The sequence below is a fragment of the Pyxicephalus adspersus genome, chromosome 4 (assembly GCF_032062135.1).
Source record: "Pyxicephalus adspersus chromosome 4, UCB_Pads_2.0, whole genome shotgun sequence".
NCBI lineage: Eukaryota > Metazoa > Chordata > Amphibia > Anura > Pyxicephalidae > Pyxicephalus > Pyxicephalus adspersus.
Genome location: NC_092861.1, coordinates 61,725,591 through 61,746,459, shown reverse-complemented (window position 1 = coordinate 61,746,459; position 20,869 = coordinate 61,725,591). Strand labels below are relative to the sequence as shown.

At 32.1% G+C, this 20,869-nt stretch overlaps 1 protein-coding gene across 1 annotated transcript in view; it reads left to right on the top strand.

Annotated features, from left to right (window-relative positions):
• The window catches only part of CSMD1 (CUB and Sushi multiple domains 1), an 819,458-nt gene extending 799,009 nt beyond the window's left edge, over positions 1 to 20,449 (top strand). Inside the window, exons 65-70 of the mRNA XM_072408428.1 lie at positions 887 to 931; positions 1,589 to 1,750; positions 2,046 to 2,158; positions 4,428 to 4,515; positions 5,923 to 6,052; positions 11,031 to 20,449. Coding sequence (XP_072264529.1) covers positions 887 to 931; positions 1,589 to 1,750; positions 2,046 to 2,158; positions 4,428 to 4,515; positions 5,923 to 6,052; positions 11,031 to 11,190 — 698 coding nt within the window. The 3' untranslated portion in view covers positions 11,191 to 20,449. The remainder of the gene's footprint in view (positions 1 to 886; positions 932 to 1,588; positions 1,751 to 2,045; positions 2,159 to 4,427; positions 4,516 to 5,922; positions 6,053 to 11,030) is intronic.
• The last annotated feature ends 420 nt before the right edge of the window (positions 20,450 to 20,869 follow it).

Below are 20,869 nucleotides of genomic sequence, written 5' to 3'. Positions count from 1 at the left end.
TGATCTTTTCTCATTCTTAGAAAGGACATTTTAAATTGAAAACAAAACAATGTTTAGTATATAAACAATAAAACATTGTTTTCATCACAAATATAAACACAGCACCTGGGGTAAGAAAATGAATTAGAACCTTTACTTAAATTTGACCATTTTTTATAGCAACGTATCTTCATCAGATTTTTAAATTATAAATTCAAAAATATTGCTAATTTGATTGATTAATATTGACATCCGCAGTTGCCATTTTTTTAGGTAATTAAAAAGCCCCTGAACATATTTTGTTGTGACAAAAATTGCTTGGATCCTGGTCTTTGGTGAAAGTCAAAGTTTACTATAGGCAGAAGATAAGTTTTTTAAACTTGGCAGGGGAGGTCAGTTTGCATCAGAATTTTGCTCATTAATATCCCATTGTTTTCATTTAAAGTTGTCCCCCCTCCCCACATGCATACACACATTAATACCCCTTACCCATTTCCAGAAATGGTTAAAGTAAATAAAGACAGTATACACACATCATAGAAGGTTTAGGCTATTCACTTATTAATAAATTCATAATCTGCAAGGGATAATTCACTTAAATTCATAAATGAGACCAAGCGTAGCAGATGTCAGCCATCCATTCATGTTTTCAAAAATAAAATTTTAAAAATTTGTTTCATTATGCTTCACTGCGCATGATTTGGAATTATTTGCAAAGTAAACAAGTTACATTCAAGTTTTTTTTCAAGTTTGACCATCTTCGTAAGACATATAACAAACACACAAACTATGAATAGCACAATTTGCAGCATTTTACTTAATCTTTATGTGCAAATTGTAGGTCTAAATATTACGTTGGTGTTTTTTTAAATAATATCCCTGAATATGAATGTGTTTATTTTTACAGGCAAAGGTCTCAGGGAACAGAACACAACAGTAACAAAGACCCCAGGTTTGTTGAACTGTATATTTAATAGTTTTGTAATTTAAATAGCATGAACACTGTTTAGTTAAGGTCTTTGAATTTAAGACCCTGATAACTGGTAAAGTGAAACTGTCAACTGGCAATTAGCAATCGACTAAACTACTAGACAGTCAAAGGAATCTGTTCTCAGTGGAGCATTTTACAAAAGAAATTATCAACATAAAAAGGTATTGTATGTTGGGAACCAGGATGAAATATTCCCCTTGAAAATGTTGTGTAAAACTCAGGACAAATTCAGCGGCATGGTAAAGGCAATACATTAAAAACATATGTGCCAAAAACCAATAGAAAAGCAAATAAAATATATTTTAAATTTATTAAAGGAAATAAATATTCAATATTATGAATTCTAGAAAGCAATATTTAACTATAGGAAAACTTACAAATCCCATATAAAATTTACATGATGCTAATCATTTTTTTTTCATATTTGATGTTATTAAGAAACATGTTTCTTTCAATGAAAGGTATATATCTTTTTTTATTTAAAATAAATTATAGATAATGCAAAAAAAAATAATATAGCTTTATTAGTGAAATGCTAAGCATAAATCAGTGTAAACAAACATTTCAAACAATCAGAAAATAAACTAACAAAAAATTAATAGCACTATCTTTGTTTAGTCCCTTCAGATGTTTTTTCAATAAACTCTGTGTGGAAAGGATTTTATGAGTACCTTGGGAAGCAACATTCAGCAACATTAACTGTTGACTGGTTCAATAACACAAGCAGCAAAGTTAATGGAACATTTTTAGACACTAACAACAACGAACTGAAGTTATCAGGTAAGTTTGAATAAATGTATGTTCTCTGCTTTCTTTATATCTTTTGCAGTTCTGTGTACTAAAGTAAATAAACTATGGTTATAAACATATAAAATTTGTCGGTTTTCTATAGACTAAATATTTTTTGGAGCAAAGAGTGATTGCTCACATTTTTGTTTGTTTCCTGTTGGATGCCAGTACCTTGTATTGGCAATTAAACTTTGTAACGTTCATATCTTTCATATCTTGTTGCAATTATGTTTAGAAATTTGTTGTTGTTTTAACTGTTCTAAATGGTCATTATTTTTAATTTTAGGAATTTATAAAAAAGAAGAAGCTCATTTACTTTTGAAGGTTTTCCAGATTAAGGGTCCATCCGACACTTTATTTAAAAAGATTCAAAATGACAATTGGGCGATGGACGGTTATGTAAGTTTAAACGTTTCCTGTAAACGTTTTTACTTTTTTTCTACAATGTAAATTACATGCTATATTTGTTTCAAGGCAAAAAGACCTAAAAGTATTCTGAATACACTCCAAACCTGGGAATCAACGGTAAGATAGGGAATTTAGTTTATTGTTGTACTGGTACTGACTTTTTTCAGAACACAAGTAAGGGTAAACTAGGATTGATTTAAGGCAAGCTAAAACAAACATATTTTGGGTGCACTGCAAATATGTGAACCCACTTTGAGAGGGAAAATTTAGTGAACTGGTATATGAGTTAGTTAGGTATTGACTTATTTTAGGGCACAAGATCATTCTCAATGGTACCTTGAAATAGAATGTTCTTTTTATTCTGCAAAAATGCCATCATTATGTCATTTTTTTTTACTAAAGAAGTAACAAATGTTTACTTACATGAAAGAAAATGTATGTCATTTTGTAATTCCTCTGAACATATTTGGTAATTAAAGTGGACAAAACTTCACTTTTTAAATACTTTTTTAATAAATCAATGCCTATACTTCAATATAGTTGCAAATTTAATACTAGATTAGTTCATTATATTTGATGCTAAATGTTTACCATCACTAGGAAATAGCTATTCTTAGGGATAGATATGAATGTTCAGCACAGCACTGTTAAAGAGCTACTAGCACAAAACCTGCTTAATATATTTATAATCATGCTGGAGATTGCATAATATTAAGCACAGGCCCCCAACCCCAGCACATGTTAAAGCCATTCCTAAATTTTACTGTAAAAAGACTGGTCCACTCGCCTCACCTGCAGATCACCACTATTGGTCAAAAAACTGCCCCAGACAGTAATGGACCAGAAAGGACATATAATGTGGGCATATGATATAGTAATCTCCAGGTTTAGAAAAAAGTCAAAGTTGGTATTTAACTTTGGATCATCATATGGTTCACTGAAGGTAACCTCTGTTCATGCATATTTTTTTATATATGATACGATGTGTCACTTTCACAGATATGTTACAGGCTTACCTTAAGATAATAAAGACAAGTTGTAGTTTGTCTGGAAAAAAGGAGAGTGACTGAGGAAAACAGTTTATTATTTTTGTAGTGCAGCAGCTGTGTGAAATTACAGTAAAAAAAAAAAACTCATGTCAGTGCCAGTGGACTAAAACTAAATACATTATCAGGGGCACATTCCTCACATTTATAATAAACTTACTGTTTAAATTAGCATTCCCTATATATTTATTAGCAGTAGATCTGTATTCCTAATTCTAATTTTGTTGCTGTTTGATAGTTTTATTATTGTTTCTTATAGTTTTATAGCCATTTTGCCATCAAAATCATAATTGTATATGAGTTCCCTGTGGTTTCTAAACATCTAGAGCTAATTAGGATTGGGATTTGAAGCATTAAACCTCAGAAGAAGTCTTCCCGGTCAAGGTAGAAGTGAAGACTTTATGAAAACAAAGAATAAACACCTGTCCATTAAAGAATAAAAACCATGTCCATTAATAATAATATGGTAATATGGAATAGATAATGAGCCTAATAAATTGTAATTATTTGGTATAATGAATAATATTAGATATAACTAGGAAACTACTTTTTTGTTTCTGCTCACAGTTGAAACTTTCTTTACTAATCAGATGCCACTTGATCAAAGAAGGCATGATATACATGGTTTGCATATCGAAAGCTTAATTTTTTAACATTTAGATAATGTTCCTGTCTAATGTTTCAGTTAGTGACTAAAACCTGATAAGCATTTGAGAAGCTGTTAATTTCACACTAGTGGCCTCTGGAAAACGTACACATACATAAGTTCATCAATCTAAATCTTTGTTTTATTTTTTTATTAATACTTTTTTAAATTGTTTTAGCAGGCTGTCATTGTGATCAAAATCCTTAGGACCTTTTTCAAACTGTTTATAGATTAGCATGTGATCTTACCCTTAAGTATTTGTAGAGTTTGGATTCCATTTAAAATGCATTGATTCTGACATTTAGACATTAGCCACAGCTAAATTTTCCAAGATGTGTTTTAAAATACAGAACTTGATTAACCAGCAAAGATTGTTTTGGATGCAGATGTGCTTTTTAACTGGACCCCTTAATGTTTACTTGGATGTATATCTTATGTTACATTACACAGTAATTTTATACAGTTGTTGAGAGTGTGTGTTGTCTTACTGCCAAACTAATACAAGAAAGTAAATAGATTAATCAATATATAATATGTCTATGTTTATTGTTATTCTATATCACAAAAGGTATCATCTGGAAAAGAAAAGAGTGTTTTTAACTACCAAGGTGATATACAATCAAAGGACTTTGGAAAGTTTAAATTTCAAAGACAAGGTAATATATGTTTTTTTTTCAAGCCTATTCATCTATTTAACTAAAATCCTGGCAAAATAAATAAACAAATTATTGTTATCTTTCTATACATATGGATATAAGAATTTGGATCACGGATAGATTGTGAACTGAAGGAAAAAAGGAACTGTATATAAAGGGATTGTTTTATGAGTTTTGCCTACTTATAATTTGGAGTTTAGGTATATGGTGCATCCATATCCATTTGTTGAATGGTACACATATGGTGGAAGATTATAAGATTATACCTAAAAGTATAAAATTATTTTCTATGTTAGAACAAAACTTTTTATAATGGAGTATTTGTTTTTTTTATATATATATATATAATTAAAACAATGGACAATGGTTAGTCATTTTCACATTATCCCATGGATGGCCACCCATAGAGAATGAATGGAGACTGCAGTAAGTGATTTGTACCGCTGGCTGCTCCCTATGTAAAATGTTAAAATTCTGGTTCTTTAAGAATTAGCACATCAGCACAGGCAGACAGTTACTGACAAGGTGCCAGCCACTAGAAGACACATGGGAATTTGTGTTCCCATCACCTGTCTGAACCTAGCTCTTAAATCCAAGGTGAGGAGCAGAATAGAGTGTGAGGTTGTTACCATTATTTGTTACAATTTTGTATCATGTGGTGAAATTACCTTCACGCCTATTACATAGAAATACTACATTATGTGTATACATTGTAAAAAAAAAAAAAAACAATTTGCTAAATATGAAGTTTTGTTACTGAAAAGGTTTACTTTTCATTTTTTTCAGTTATTTTTTTCCTATCATCTTCACCTGTATTATAAGAAAAATACTTAAAATAAAAAAATGAAGACTATGAAAAAATGTTTATTAATCAGAAAATCTAGTTTTTCTAGTTTAAATTAAAAAGGGGAAAAAATAAACCATGGGGAAATGTTGAGTTGCTAAGCATAGTGGTTAGTTAGACTGGGAAACTAAAACAACAAAAACTAATTTATCACTATGTTCCTATGTATGTTCTCTTCTTTTTTTGAATGTTGAGAGTAGGTCCTTTTTATCTTTGGGTCTTATTATAGATACATACATATAAAGGGTTACAAAGAAAAAACAGTCTAAAAAGTATATTCAAACTAAAAAAGGTTAACATTTGAATACAAATAGGAGGAGAATTTTCCCAAAAAGGGATGTAAGATCCCGTGTCAGAAGATAGTAGTTCAGGATATACTTTAATTAGATCAGCATAGGTTCAAGCCCAGCAAAGCAAACTTCAGGTACATCAACATGTGACATACACAAAATTCTTTTACAAAATGTAACAAATATGTATACAGATAAGAACAAAATGTAAAATAAGAAAAATCAGTAGATGGTAATAATAATTTCTTCTTTTTTTTCTTTTTGGTTTTTCAGTTTCTCAGAACATCAATGACTCCTCAAATAACTATTATGGCACAAACAGCAGTTCTGTAGCAGCTGCAATCTTGGTACCTTTTTTTGCCCTAATACTATCAGGATTTGCCTTCTACCTTTACAAACACAGGTAATAAAAATAACCTATATTTATCTTTCACCGTAAATATTTTTGTTTAATTAAAGTATTCATTGAATACATTTGTGAATGACAATTGTGAAATACAAGAATTTTGTATGAGTCTAGTGCTGCTAGTAATGTCATAGGATTGCCAGATAGAGTTACCAGTGGTTTCACTCAAAATGCATTTAGTGTGAATAAATAATTGCTCTGGTATGAGGACAGTAAATCATTTTGTAGTCTGTGGTATTTTAACTTGTAAATCCTTATAAATGTATTTAGCTTGCCCATATTTTAAAACTAAAGAATCAGGGCAGTTCTGGGTTTACTTGCACCTATTATATGCTTTTGAGAAATCATTAGAATAAGTAGGGATCAATAGGAAAAAATAATCAGAATTATTTATATGATATAACTATATATGTAAATAGAAAAGGTATATGTTGCTGCCAGATTGTTTCTGACAATGAAAAGACATCTTCTCTAAAATATTAATGTTAACTGCCATCTTTTACAAAGAAGCAGCAGTCCACACAAATTGAACACAAAGTAGGTAAGAAACACACCGCTTAATAATGTGAAAAGGAAGCACTCTTGATTATGTATAAACGTTACAGCACTATGCAGTAGAAGTAGATCTGTGTGAAATTACTGCTCTTTTTGTTGTTCCACAACTAGCATGATGGCAATCTTTCAATGGTAAAATGCAGTAATTCACAATAACCAGTCAAAATTCTTCCGACTAGAGAAAATTAAATAGAAATTTAATGCATTGTTTTTTCCACTGTCACTGTATTTTACAACTCTTTGGAGACCACATAGAAGAAATGTTTAGATGACCTACATGTGAGAAAATACAAGCAAGGTATTCAGAAAGGAAAGTCCTGTTGATCACATAAAGGTTGCTTAACTTAACATAAAGGGCCTACATCCATGATACCATTTTTTCATTGCTCAAAGTATTTTCCAGCTGGTGCTTCTCCTGACAAACGATCGGTCACCTGTTTTATCTCTAGCATACAATTTACAAAATTCATTTTAACTTTAATACTGTGAGGATCTGTTCTAATGACAACTGCAATGTCTTGGATTTCTGAATGCTTTCTAATTCAATGATAATGGTCACCAGGACAAATATAAGGGGTCAGTCCCCTCGCAGGGGTAAAATTAGGAAGTTTTAAACATTTTTTGTTTCATCCCTTACTAAGGATAAAAAGTTTTTACAATATATTCATTTAAACCCTTTCTCAATTGAGAATTAGCAATCCATGTGATGCCTTTGTTTCTGCTGGAAAAATATCTACTCACTTTTTGTTCCTTAGTCCACTAAGTAGTAAAATAGATGAAATCTCTACACTTATAATTGAACTGATATAATCTAAGCCTGTTTTCTGTTATTACTAGCAAGCGTTCACATTTTAAGAGTTAACAAATTTTTTTTGTTTTTAAATATTGTACGTTAAGGTGAATCTCCAGAGCCCCGACAATATCTGCATAATGGCTGAACATTTTTCAAAACATATTATAATGCAAATGCTTATGTAAAACTTATGTAACATGTATAATATTAATACTGGTATCCCTTGTTGTCTGTTGCCTGCTGGGTCCACTTCTAAAGCATAATAATAATTCAATTACTTCAATAAAATACAGATATACAGATAAATCCCATGAACAATACCCACCAGTGGAAAAAACGATGAATTCAACAATTTCTGGCTGATTACAACAATGAATATAAGGACTATAATAATAAAAATAATCCTAATGGAAATACATTAGAAAGTTTGCACTTACATGAACATGAATTAGGAGCTAATTTTAAGCTAAAGAGAATGAATACGCTTTTATTAAATTAGTTTTCCCTACAGTGGGAAGAAATATATGTTTTCAGTATTATGTTTTCAGTATTAAATGCATGTATTTTTGCACTGTATTATTATTGCCATGACTAAAGGCAGAACTCCAACCTTTTCATGTTAGACATTGCCTTTACTTATCAAGTTATTAGAAATTATGACTGTCCTTGTGTTTTTTGTATCTCTAGAAATGATAACCCCCTTTCAGTTGTAATAGTTACAGCAGTACTTGAAAAAATTTTTCTAAATAGAGATACTTGTACACTATAATATTCTAAATCTATTGTGAAGGATAATTGATAGAATATTATTGTGTCTGTCCAAACAAGAATATTGAAAACCTCATGCAGCTGACAACAACAGGGAGAGGGTTAATAGTTCTTAGTGGATACTAAAGATACTTTATGTTTTGGATTTTCCATTTCTTTCTGTCGATGATAATGGTCACCAGGACAAATATAGAGGGTGAATCTCTCCAGCTGTGGATAAACCGATGATGTTCCAATGATTCCCTACTCTAGCACTTTCTTAAGAAAACAGTTTTTGGAAATACATACATTTATATACTTATTTTAGGAGGAGGCTGTATGATTTTATGAATGTTTGTGTCCCTGTTGGGATAATTTTCACTCCATGTTTTATCCCTTTGTCAGATACCTAGTAAAACAGGGATAAGCTCTCCAAATATCAACAAAAGACCATTTTAGCAGACCAGAGAAGACATATAGCCTAAACCTGTTTTCTCATAAATCTATGTGTTCATTTACAACATATAGAGGTCTGTTTATGAAGCAGTGAATCTGGCATACCATGAAACATTCCGTGATGGAGAATCTTCCATGTCCATGTGTTTCATTGGCAGTAAATAATTCTCCCTCAGGGAATGTTTCAGATAATGTCTAATTTACTACTTTATAATTGACCCTGTAGAAATTTCCTATTCGCATGTAACTTTGAATTAAACCTATCCAGTAGACTGTAGTGATAACACTGGTCAACAAACATTTTCTTGCCAAACAGATTAAAGTCATTTTAGGTTATGGTTGATGCAAAGATTCCAAATATGGAATTGTTTTTGCTAGATTGGCTCTAGTTTTTGAAATAATGACCTCAATATTAGCCTCATAGAAAACTAATGAAACATGAGAATTAAGCAAAATTAAACAAGATATGCCAAAGTATACAAAACTAAAATTTTGAAATACTTAATGTCAATATACTCTATATTCAGAATATTTACAGAACTATTCACAAAGAAGTCATTGAAAAACTCTGTTATGATTTCCTTTTATGCTGATGATCAGGACAATCACAGTAAAGTCTCCAGCAGTAGTCTGCCACCTTGTGTCTATCCCATCTGCCCTGATACCTTTCTTCCATCACCTTTATATCTTGATGGAACCTCTCCCCTTGTTCCTCACTGAAATCATCAAAGTTTTCTGGAAATTTTGGCAAATTGCTATGGAGATAGTGTACCTTTATGATCATAGTAGCACCCACATATTTAAAGTTTAAGATAATGATGTTCGCTGCACCTTTTTTCATGTTTTCCCTTGGAGGCCATGTCACTTATTTCCAGTGATCCTGCTTTGCTCTACAATCCCACAAGCAGATGAAACATGGGTACTCTGTGTATCCACTTTGCTGTCCAAGTAGGAAGTTCACCATTTTTAAATCAACACTTATGGACCATTGGTGTTTATGATAGCAAAGCATTTGTAAGACCATTTTCATATTTTCATATTCTTCTTTATGTTTTGTTGAGTGACCAATTGGAATTGATGCATAGCAGTTGCCATTATGCTATAAAACAGATTTCTATGGAACTGTCTATGAAAAGCCACCAATCTTCTGTTCAGTATTCTGGTACTCCCATATGGGCTAATAGTCCAGGGATGTTACAACAGTACAAAAAGTCTCTATCTTAACTGAAATATGGTAGGAGTGTCACCTCTCTTAAACCGTTATTTCCAGTTTCAGACAGGTCTTTTCTTTTAGCCTGGATGCTAAAAGTTCAGATGCTTGTTTTGACAGACTTAGGTCACGTATTAAATTATTGAGCTCTTCTTAGGAGAACTGCTGGTTTGATGAAACACTTCCTTTATCATCACTTCCACTGCTAGCTCGTGGATTACACTTCAAACCCTGTATATCCTCCATGTCGGATACAGGAATATCGGGGAGTGTAATGAACACTGGTATGGAAACATCAGCACCATGCGGCACAGGTCGTCTTGCTGATTCCAAATCAGGGTACTCCCACTTTTTTTTTTTTTGGTAACAATTAAAACCTTCTATATTCACAGCACAAAAATAACAATCATGAAGATTTTTGGGCTCTTGCCATACCATAGGTACACCAAATTTCAAACTTTTCATTTCCACTAACATAGACACTCTACACTCTAAACAAGTTTTGCATACCATATGGGGAGCCCAATACTTATCTTGGTCCCCCAATTTAACACCAAAATATGCAAGATATGTTGTTTGACAAACTCTGTAATATTTCTTCTCTGTTTTTGCTGAGAATATTCACCACATATGTAGCAAAATACATTAGGGTTGTTTAAACAACTTCTTTAAAGAAGAACTCATATTTCTGTAAAAAAAGAAAACGTAAAAAATGTAAAAAAAGATTGATAATCAATAATCAATGATCAATCAATCAATAAGCGTTACCATTTGTTGTTGGTAAAATCGTCTATTCTGATTCCTGTATCACAAGAAGTAGAGTCAATTCAATTAAACTGATGTCATTTATGGATTCATCAGACCTGAAATACACTAAATATATTGAAAATCCTTGGCAAGTGAGAAAAATGTTTTTTTGTTGAGCTGTGTAATGACTAATAAATACAGTTCATCATATCTTAATAATGAAAAAAAAAAACATTTTATGTATTTATCATGTTGTTCTGTTTTTCTTCAGCGCCATAAAACTATGATTAAATGTAATTTTAATTTCAGTGTTCTTATCAAGAGATGACAAGATGTTAGCAGCACAGTTAAAATCTTTCCACAATACATGGGTCCCATCCCTTGCTTACTCAAAACCCTACATTTAATATAGTTTTGTTCTCGTCTGGTTTTTTTATTGTCTGTTTATGCTTATTTTTTGTTTTCAGAGCAAGACCAAAAGTGCAATACAATGGATATGCTGGTCATGAAAATAGCAATGGACAAGCGTCATTTGAAAACCCAATGTATGATACAAACTTAAAACCCACAGAGGCAAAAGCTGTTAGATTTGACACAACTCTTAACACAGTATGCACAGTGGTATAGCCTTTGGGGTCCATTAAGACTGATTCATAGCCATACCTCTGAAGGACAAACTGAAATTCCATTGGTGCCCTAAACCAATATCTCTACTACTTCTGGCTTTGCTGCTGCAAACTCCAACACCATTGGTCAGCAAACAGTAGATACATCCTTGATGCTCATTGAATGAGTTAAGTCTTCTGAAGATCACTGGAAGAATGTTCCTTTCTTTAAAAGAGGATTACAATGTTTGTCTGCAATCTGCTTGCCATGGAGGAATATTTTAGGAAGACAAACAAGTCATACCACTTGTTATTATGATGCCACGTATTTGTGGCTGGATGCCTTTTACTGCAATATTTTGGGCACTCGGATAAATCCTCAGCTACTTTGATGAGTGATACCATCAGAGTGCATATATTTTTTTGTATTCCAACAAAAGTGAATGTCCTGGAGGAGAAAAGACACACAATGGAAGAAGAGGACAACCTTCTGTATGGTTGCACATACATTAAATGCTTTACCATGAAATCAGTGACACTAAGTGACAGTTAAAATGAACCAGATTTATCAGACACTGTTTGAGTACTGGGTGGTTTGGTAAACTTTCCATTCAGCTAGTGTTGCAAAATATTACTGCACAATTTTTTGCACTAGTATGTTTGAAATGAGTGAGTTTCATCCCATCAAAAAAACAGGGTTTATAATGATAATGTTCAGTTGTTTCAACTCATGTTCATTTCACACCGATTACACTATATGACACCAAGTTTCACTAATGCAAAATTAATCAGGATACATCATTTCCTAAAAATAGGAAATTAGGAAACAATGTTTCTGTGCAATTTAATGCAGGTGCTCATCTTCATAAATCACATCATGTCCAAAAGCAGCAGTCAATTTTTGTACAATATATATTTTATGTCTTATTTTCTTATAAAAAGAAATAAACAAAAACAGGGTTGACATTAAAAATTTGTATTATACAATTAAACCACGAGTGTTTGGAAAATTGTGAATAGTAGTTCATTTATGCATACACACAAAAGAAAATTATATCTGGGGAATGAACCTGCTATTTAATATTTGCCTCCAAATTATTTATTTTATATATGAACAATTGGAATTTGGTCATACCCTATAGGAATTGCAAAACCAATACATCTCACTACAATACTCCCCTTGCCTTTCAGTTTAAAATATTCTTAGCACACCAAGAATACAAATTTAAACTGACCCTATGGGAACAAATATATGGGAGCTGCTTTTTTTAAGTTCTGATTCTGACTTCCCTACCTACAAATCTGACTTTGGAACTTCTGGGAATTTCTATTTTTTTTAAGAAGGAATAAAGCAGAAACTCCATATTCTTTATGTTTTGTTTATATAATTTAGGGTTTTAAAAAATAATGAGATGAGGCAGTATGGCAGCTCTGGAGCGTGCCTCATTAAAACAAGCTAACAATGGCTGCTCCCATACTTCTGTAGTCATATTTAAATTTTTGCGGATTATTTTATGTCTATGAAAAACTTTCCCTCGGTAAAAGTATAATTTAGTACATACACTCACAGTATAGAAACAGATACCAAAAGGAATGCAAAATGTTTTATTCTCATTACTTCTTTGTCTCTCCTTTAATGTCCATCTCTCATCTCCCATCATACTTTGGAGGTATGCATAACCTCATGACTGCAAAGACTTCAAGCTTTATCTTTGCTTTACGTTAATGCTATGTTTATGTTTCTCCTTTTTGCCTCTGTAAGTAGTTTGTAGTATAGACCAACTAAGATTCCTTATGGTATTTTATAGTTTTCAGTTCCTGACAACTTATGGCTTACCTACTGTCTGGATGCTGTATTGCTAAATCACAAAAAAATACTGCAGCTCAGAGAATTTTTCAAGCTAACTTGGAGTCAGAACCCAAGCAACAGTCCCTCCCTATTGAATAAAATCTATTTAACATTTTATTTTTGATGATATACCTGATTTCAAATTATAGATTTGAAGTATGGACAAAATAAAAAGGAATATTTCCTTATTTTATTTTCCCAACATGAACGCTATTTCTTGTAACTGTAACAGTTTTTGTGGGATGCCTCTTTTTCAGATGGCATATGAACAACACAATAATTTTCAGCAGTGATGTAAGTGCCTTTGAAGTAGCCTGGATTTTTTTTTACATTTTACAAATTATAATAGCAGGCTATTCCTGATGTGATGAATGACTTCCAGAATATTGATATATATATATATATATATATATATATATATATATATATATATATATATATATATATTGCAATCCATGCTCTTAGTCCCTGTGTAAAAGTGCCTAAAAGGAAATTTTCTGTGTCCATATTATTTATTTCATTTTGTAGTTTGTACTACAAAAATTACAGCTGAACATTTAATTGATGGCTATAAGCAACACAGACTATTTCCTTCTGGACATTGTGTGGTCCATTTCTAAATGTTTTTCACACAAGATTCTATCTATTCTATTCTAAAGTTGTGTGTGATTTATTGTGTGAAAACATTTTTAAATAGAGTCCTTTGTGTTCCTAAGGAGATCTGGAACTTTTATGTCTTATATGTAATCTATTTTATATATCCTATACGTTAGACAAACTCCTATTCCCGCTGGAATAAAAAATAAGTATGTTTAGCTATTGTATTTGTACTACATTCTATAAAGTTGGAAATTGGCATGTTTATTTTTATGTTAAACTGTTGGATTAGCAAGGATATACTATTGAAAGGCACTTCTATGTAAATACCCGAAGATGAAAAGTACCATCAAAGGATGCAAGAGTGCAGTATTATCTTTTCTCTCTAGAGCTTCTGCTTATGACAAGGAAGGAGACACTATGCTTATTTGATTGCTACTTTCCTTCTCTTGTATAAAATAGTCATGTACAGATGACATAAGTAAACAAGAATTGCTTTTCATATAATTTGATAATTGTATATATGATTTGATACTTTTATATATATGGAACTACTATGGAACTAAGGAAAATAAATCTGGCAGGTATACTTTAAGGACCATTATTAGTAAAATTGTATGACTATTCAAGAAATATACTCTAAAAAGGATAGCTTTGGTTTACAAATACCTACTGGGGTGTCTTTGTCTTTGGTACTCAATTGACGCCCCCACCTACATTGAAGGAAAAATGTATATAATCTTTAGCATTTTTTGAATGGATCAGTTAAATAAGTCCTGTAGTAAAGGAGCAATTTTCTTCAGGATATTTACAGCCTTAACTTGTTTTTTCCTTTGATAATTACTCTCTTTTGCTTAATGAGCTGGCCAAAAATCAGAATGTTCTATGTTTTTGTCACTTTAACCCAGTTTATTTGATATTTACATGTGCCGTTTGTTTATGGTAATTAAGTCCCATCCTGACATACATACAAGGGTGCTAAATATTATTTCCAATTACTTCCACTGACTATGTTTAAAGCACAAGTGGTGCCTGTGCAGCAATTCCAGCCCTTTACCAAATAAATCCCAATGTAAGCATGTTTTGGCTTCCATTGACCCTTTGGTCATAGATTATGAGGCTAATAACAGGTTCACCAACATTTAGAAAGCAGCACATTGCCTAATTTTTCTGTCAATTACTAGATCTCCGATGTCATATTTTCAAGTCAATGTCTTTAGGTTTAAATTGCCAGTTTAACAAGTAAGGGTGAAAGTTGGGTTTATATAAGTTTATAAAGATGGAATATCTATACTCCTATGGGTATCCAACTCCAAGTTCAAAGAACTTTATCAAATCATGAAATAAAATAAATTCTAGAAAAGGACAAGGTCAGGTATTTATTGTCAGGTTAATGTTTTCTGGAAGTTATTAAATCAAACTAAAACACAATGTAGTAATTAATCTATGTAGTTTCAGAATCTATGCATGTGACTGATTTAAAGTTCTACTACATTTTACCTGTTCGAATAGTGTACAAATAGTAGGACACATGCATAAGCCAACCAATCTTTAATAGGCCAAAATTCCCTATCATTATGTGCTAGTCTTATCTTGTGTACAAATCTTATTATTTGCATATGGTCTCGGGAAAATATTTTTTTCAATACTTCATGACCAAGCTGTAGTGCCGCTATAGAGGAGCTGTAAGATTTGTCCCCTTAATCCCAAAATAAGCCAAATACTTCAATATCTTAGCATGTTAACAAGGTATAGTTGATGGCATTAAACAATGTAGTAAATGAAAGACAATGAAAATATATTTATTTTTTGCGTAAAAAGTAGCAAGACGTGCTACATAGTAAGAACAGTAAGGCTTAGTCTACACCAACCTTTTCCCCAGCAATTACCCTGAGGCTTTTAAAACCCATGTTTGAAATTCCTATGCATTCCAATAGGCTATTCTACACCAGGACGTTTCCTTGGGCACGTTTATGAGCTTTATCTTAAACGTTGCTTGCAACGTTAAAAAAATTAAAACGCTGGGTTAATGCTGAAAAACGCCCCAAAACACGGGTAAACGCTTTCATTGACTTCAATGGGACGTTTTCCCGCGTTTATAAGCACTAAGCGTTTATAAGCACTAAGAAATGCATATAAACGCAATACGAATGTTTACATGCGTTTTTAAAAATGTCCATGTAGACCAAGCCTAAAGTAGCAGATCCTAACATGTACCATTGCCAGTGGAGCTTCCTAAAATGCCTTTGCAAATGTTGACACACTTAAAATCTTAATCTGCTATGGTATAGCCTATGTCTGAGAAATATAAGTCATTCAGAAGACTGTTGCCGGGCTATTAAAAGGGTATTTTAACACCTAAAGAAATCCTGCAGCGCCTTACATTGTGTACAGTTCAACATTTACTTTAGTCTAATACTTTTGCTATTGGACAGATTTACTTTAAGCAAATCTGTCATATGGTCACAGAAAGCAAATTAATCTGCAAGCACATCCCCACTGGTGGAAAAAGTAATTTTTTCTATCAAACTTGATTTCCTGATCAGCTTACGCACTCCTCACTGAGGCGGGAACATTGGGGGGGGTATTGCATCTCTCTGTACCAAAATCATAATGCTAGACCTAAGCACTAAACATTGGGGCAGTGGGAACCTGGAAGCATGATTGACCATATACAAATATTGACTTCCAGAAAGGTGATACTTGCAAAACAACTTTTTTACAATATATGGTTCCTGTGGGGTAGCTTTGCATTCATTGACCACTTTCACAAGTTTACTTTAAAACACCCTAGTTATTTATGTTATTATTATGCTTAGTTCATTAGGATTTTTTTTGCTAATGTCATTTGCTAATGTGTTTTTGCTAATTTTTTATGATACATAAACAATTTTGCACCACCTTTCAGTAGGTAGCTTTTAATAAAGGCTATAGATTTAATGTCACATCGATTTTTCATTTTAAATATATAATTTTGTAATAACTCACCTATATTACTTGGTTCTCCGTGAGATAAGAACATGAATAAATATATTGAAATTGTAAAAGACCTACGTAAGTAGCTTGGGCCCTCATTTCTCATTTTGGCTTTGCTATATGTATTAAAGTGTCCTGGCCAGAAATGCTGACATGACTGACTTGAATGCTTCTTATATAGAAAGAAGAAAATTGCTATCAAATTCACGTGAGCATCCCCAAATCTGATATAGTGTCTAGCTCTACTACATACATAAAATATAAGGCCAGTATTTGTGTAAGGGATATACATCAATGGGTTGTGTTAAGAGTAAACCACTGATAAAAAACAAAAGAAAATAAAACAAATCTTTAAACAACTACAAAACAATTAGGTTAGATGTATTATAGTTTCAAAAGAAGATGTATATGATAGTTTTTGGTTGTTTATTATACATACATATACTATTATATAGTATGATATTAAAAGTTAAAGTGGAACTTTAGACAAAATTAAAAAGACATATAATACAGTCAATCAAAAGAATTATTACAGCAGTTTTCATTTTTCTAAATCCTCCATAAAGGTTTTATTACTTGCCAATCCTGCTGTTGATGATTTAATGTTCTACCTTTTTAAAGTTTATCTCCTACCTTTTCTTTTTTTTCTTTTTGTCTCCTAAAAGTTTTCTCTTCATAAAAGCAAATAGTGTGGCTTTCAAAAAAAAACATTAAAATGTGTATCAGGTATCTTGTCTCTTTTACTGGTTTATTAGACTACAAGCAGCTTTAAGCCCTTTTCTCCCAATTTGTATTTGCTTTCCATTCTTTTAGTGACCCAGTCCTAGTGTCATGGGTACTGAAACTTATCCTAATTCATGCAATATGTATTCCTGTTTTGCACAGTACAATAGATAATGTTGCTGTTTCACTGACCTATAGCTCGTAAAAAAATTATCTTTGCCTAAACCATTTATATTTGGTAGAATTTCTGTCTTATCCATTTTGCACTGCTGATCTCTGTTTTATTTTTTGCTAAATTCTGCATGACCATGGTTAGTCTATTTAGTACAAGAGAAAGAGAAGTATAACAGGGCCCAACATGTCCAAGACAGATTTTTAAAAGCATTTTCAGCCTTAAACCTATGATGTTTTGTATTTTCAATAGAAACACTATTATACCATTGCATTTAAAAAAGAAAATTAGATGCATATTACATTTTCAATACTACTATATGTGCAAGAAAAAAGGAAACAATTTTAAATTGTAATTTTTTCTTATATGGGAATACTTACAGAACTTTACATCACTGTAAATATTCTGTAACTTGGACATTTGCATCTGTGGGTGTGGTGACAGAGCAGAGGCAGATTCTGTCTACAGGGTCAGTGAGAGAGGAGAAGAAAACTCCCCTGTCATTGCCCACTTATCTGGCTCCTCCTCCTCCCTACAGGACCCTACTTCCTTGCTGAGGATTTAAAAAAAAGCCAGGACTTATGAATTCACAGGAAACAAAATGTCTAGGTTTCTACTGATTGCTTTGTGATGTAAGCAAAATTTACTAACAGACTACAGCTAGATATACAGAAGATTTGATATTCATCCTTCACCCTTGTTCAGTGCCCAGAATTTTCAGTCACAGGGGTTAGGACAAACCATATACAGGCCAGCTTTTATTCATATGGCTAAACTAAAGAAAAATTATTTTTTGCTGTAACTGATTAAAAAGTAATGGATACATGCAGTAAAAGTTGGATTTTGGCTTCATGTTTTTATCTCTTACTTAAATCTTGACTAACTTTTTCAAAACAACATACTTTCCGCTGCAGAATAATTGCCATGAAAATGTGCTGCTCATCTCCATCTAAGACTACCTTGTCCACAGGATGACAGCTCTGCTGCCCAAATTTGCTGTACAATAAACAGCATTGTTACTCCCATTAAAAGAGGTGAAAAAAAAACATATCTCCTTGGTGGCTCAGCAGGTAATATATTACAGGGAGGAAAAAAGTTGTTTAGTGCTTTGTGACAAACTGCACCATATGTCATTTTTTTATTTTGCCCATGATTTCAATTTAACGATTGCATATGTTACTAATACAGCTCAATTGTTGATTCCCATGCTTTGCATTGGTTTAACATTTAAAATAATGCATCCAAACAAACATATTTAGGACAAGCTAATCCATTCACAGAAGTCTAGATCATTTAAAACCTCTGACTGAAATATATGTCCACAAGAATACAGAGTGGTTACATTTCCGGAAATGTGTCCCTTACTAACTCTCAAGTATAAAGAAACATAATGATAAGTTTGGTCTTGCCATAACTTCATATTTGAATATCATGCCTAAGATGCCTATTTCTTTTTTCCATTAGTATGTTAAATTGACCAGGCAACAAATGTATTTTCCTAAGAGAATTATTGCGAAATGTAATATTTGCAGAAAATTATTGCTTCTAAGGTGGCTATTTATAAATGTTTTTGTCTCACGATTCACACAATTTTCACCCAAAAGTTCATTTAAAACTGTGACTTTTAGTTGGAAATTGTATGATTTTAAAGACCCCTTTTAATATTTACCTGGTAAAATGCCCTTGTCTTTCTTTTTTCTCAGAAGGTCATATCTAGTCAGGAATCGTCATCAGGTTCACCATCTATTTTCTGGGTTAAGATAATGATCAATAGTTGATAAAATCATGCAATTAATAGTGCCTGCAATGCAGTTTTTTAGGTTTGTGGCAGAATGGACCCTGCCACTGCCTTTTTCTCAGTGTCCAAGAAAAAGTTTCAGGTTTTCCCCGTATTAAGTGTGGGGAGTGTGGACATGTTCATTTTTACTGCAGACTCATACAAAAGTCTACCTGAGTGGCTACTTTTTTAATTATGAAAAAAAAAAATTTCTTGAAAATTATACAGTTGCTGCATATTGTAATATGTCAGAAGTGTAAAAATTTAGACATGTGAAGTTAAATATAAGCCTGCTTTAAACTAACCAATGTTCCTTTACACATATACACATAGCTGTAATATATTTCTGAACAGAATCGTGGATCACTACTGTATTCTGTTGACCCTTCCATTAACAGAATCATACCCCTTCATGTATTTTTTAGGTACATCCTGATACTACATCATTCATTCAAGTGATTATAATATCATCTTCAATTATATGTAATTCATTTTAGGGTACCTACACTAAATTGTAGATGGATGATAATGCCACTGGTGTTTATAGCATTTTTGTTCTTTTTTTTTTTTATTTCATTGCAATCTATTGTGTACAGTATGTATCCAAATACAATTCCAACCCTACTTTTTACTCATTGTTCTTTTAAATCGAAAAAGTGTCAGCTTTATTTCAAAAATACCCCTAATTCATTGGTTTGAACATTATTTGGTAATGCCAGCTTCCAAGTAAAGTTCATAGGGGGTTATTCTATTCAATATTATTAACAGTAACTAAAAGTTAGATGCTAACTCTACTAAGATATATTAAGACACACATACTTCCAAATTCAATTTTGTGTATAAAATCTTTTATTTATATATTATGTACAAATGGAGATTGTAAATAACTGTTCATATAAATATTTTTATTCTTGTATTTTTTAAGAAAAATAATTTAATATGAAGAGTAAAAAAATGTAATTTCTTCACCTGTCTTTGTAATAAAAAATAAACTAAATAACAAATACATTGTTTTAGAAAATAAATAACAAAAAAAAAATGAAAGCACTAATGTTTTTTATGCTTATTTATTCCATTTTAGAAGTTTTATTTGCAAGTTGACAGAGAACATCTTTGCTGCTGCTATTGCTGTCTCTTCTCATCCACTGACTTTAAAACTTTCCCACAGTCCCTTCCTCACACAAAACAAAACAGGGTGATCAAGCAAATTTGGAATGGATTTCTTCAATCTCATTTACTATTTTTTAGCAAATGTTTCCAATCCTGGACCTGATGCATTACAGGTTTGCTGGATCACCCAGCATCACTGATGAAAGTGTATCCTCTCCAACCTCAAAGAGCTTTAATAAGTCAGGCCCAGTGAATCAAACCACCTCACAGAAAAGGTGAGAAAAATACTGGTAAAAAAATTCAGCAACCATGCAACCATGAAAGAATTCCATTCCCATTAAGTGCCCTCTTTTCATTTTCTGTTTTGTCTTTCCCCTGCCTTTTTAAAGGATCATTCTCTTTACGTCATACATGCAACTAAAGTCTTTCATTGCTAGCAAACATTCATTCGAGTATATATTTAAACCATACACTTCATGATTAGGGATATTTAGGCA